The 2,034-nt window shown below is 42.7% G+C and overlaps 1 protein-coding gene across 1 annotated transcript in view; it reads left to right on the forward strand.

Annotated features, from left to right (window-relative positions):
* The first annotated feature begins 139 nt into the window (after positions 1-139).
* The window catches only part of pcolcea (procollagen C-endopeptidase enhancer a), a 13,236-nt gene continuing 11,341 nt past the window's right edge, over positions 140-2,034 (forward strand). Inside the window, exon 1 of the mRNA XM_037687471.1 lies at positions 140-237. Coding sequence (XP_037543399.1) covers positions 149-237 — 89 coding nt within the window. The 5' untranslated portion in view covers positions 140-148. The remainder of the gene's footprint in view (positions 238-2,034) is intronic.

Below are 2,034 nucleotides of genomic sequence, written 5' to 3' on the forward strand. Positions count from 1 at the left end.
CCCCCCCCCCCCCCGTGACTGTATTTTTTCTAGAACTTCCCCCTCACCACCTCCTCCTTCACTCTCTCCTCCCACCCCAAACAGCCTCCTCCTCCCCTCATCTCTCACCTCCTGCTCCTCCTCAGCTTCGCTTCTTCACCATATCACGATGCATCCGGGCAGCATCTGGGGGCTCCTCTCCGTCTTCCTGTCCCTGACCCTGGGGGGGACAAAGGCCCAGCAGACCAACTACACCAGGTACTGTCCAGAGGTGGCGTTCAGGGTCCAGGAACTTGTTAAAACCCAAGCTCAGCCGAGGTTTGATGGTTTGTGGCGTAATGGTTTTTGCTGCTTGCAGCTTTGACGGGAACTTTTGAATCAGACGCCATCTGAGTTTGCTGGGGGTGGGGGGTGGGGTGGGGGGGTTGCAAGATCTGAAATCTGCTGTGTGCATTTTTTAATTGCCTAAGATGTTTGTTTTTTTAAGTTCTATGTTTAGATCATTATAATGTTTTAGTGTTTGTTACCAAATATCTAATAAAAAAGGTAACTTTTGATAAAACTAGCAGAATATAATCACAGGATATGCATCTTTAATGGGTTCACTTTTGAAGTCTGCCCAATTCAAGATGGCCGCCACAGCCAGCTGACTGTAAAAAATATTAATTTAAGTACAACTCTTTAAATGTAACAAACTAAACTAAAAACGGACATGGTAGTAGCTGAGACTAATCCAAAACACACATCTGAGCCCCCTAACAGACTGCACAAGAGATTCCTTGATATTTAAGAAAGCAACTATGTTCAGTCAATTTTTTTCTGTCTGTTAGCAAAATGTCTTGTGAACCGCTGAATGTATTGTAATGAAGCCTTCAGAAAATAATCATTGGGTTTGCGTCTACAAGTGTTTAGGTATAGAGGCCATTCCCATTCAAGATGGCTGCCACAGCCAACTGATTGTAGAAAATGCAAAACCAGCTGTAAATCAGTGAGTTTTACAGATGTTGAGATACAATTTGGTGTTGTAGTAGCTGAGAGTCAGTCCCAGCACATACTGTGAGAGTGACACCTTGTAATGTTGTGTAAAGGTCTTTTAACGGCTGTAACTCAACATGAGATGATCTCATGTGTCTCTGCTGGCCTCGGTCCAGAAGAGGAAGTTCTGTAAAACAAGCTCTGGCTTCCTGTCTGTCTGGAATGAATCAAATGAATCATGTTTTAACGAGATGCTTTAATAATTAGTCAGATGTTTGGTGGGCTCAGCTGCTATGTTTATGGTTCAATGTGCTCAGTTGAAACAAAGTTTAAGAAGTATTTGTTGTGGCTTCAGTTCAGTCAGATTATGTAATGTTCCAAGATTTACAGTAATTATGGCCAGAGTTGCATCACCATTAAAGAATTATTTCATCAATCTGTTAACAGCTGTGTAGTCAGTGCAGAGTTCTCTTTACATTGCACTGTTTTTATCTTTAGACATGTATCTGCTAAGTTTGACAGTTCATTCATGCCTGGGAGAGTTGTTGTCATTTCAGCTGTCTTATTGGGTGTTTTGTGAGATCATCTCTTGATGTGATTGGTTAAAAAACAGGAAGTCAGATGAGTTTGGCTCGTGGTTTACAAACTGTGGTACAAAGAGCAGGAAGTGACAGACCACTCAGACTGGAGCCCTCCATCCATCATATATCCATTCATCATCCATCATCATTCATTCGTCATCCATCGATCTATCATCCATCCATCCATTATCCATCCATCCATAATCCATCCATCCATCCATCATACATACATCAGCCAACCATCTATCTACCCACCATTCATCCATCCATCATACATCACCTGTCCATCCATCATTTATCATCTATCCATCTACCATCCATCCACCATCTGTCATCCTTCATCTACCCATCCATCCATCATCCATCTATCCATCATCCATTCATCCATCATCCCTCCTGGTCCATCAATCCATCCATCCTCCATCATCCATCCATCCATTATCTATCCATCTATCATCCATCCATCCATCCATCCATCCATCCATCCATCCATCCATCC

The sequence above is a fragment of the Nematolebias whitei genome, chromosome 14 (assembly GCF_014905685.2).
Source record: "Nematolebias whitei isolate Nwh7 chromosome 14, NemWhi1, whole genome shotgun sequence".
NCBI classification, from domain to species: domain Eukaryota; kingdom Metazoa; phylum Chordata; class Actinopteri; order Cyprinodontiformes; family Rivulidae; genus Nematolebias; species Nematolebias whitei.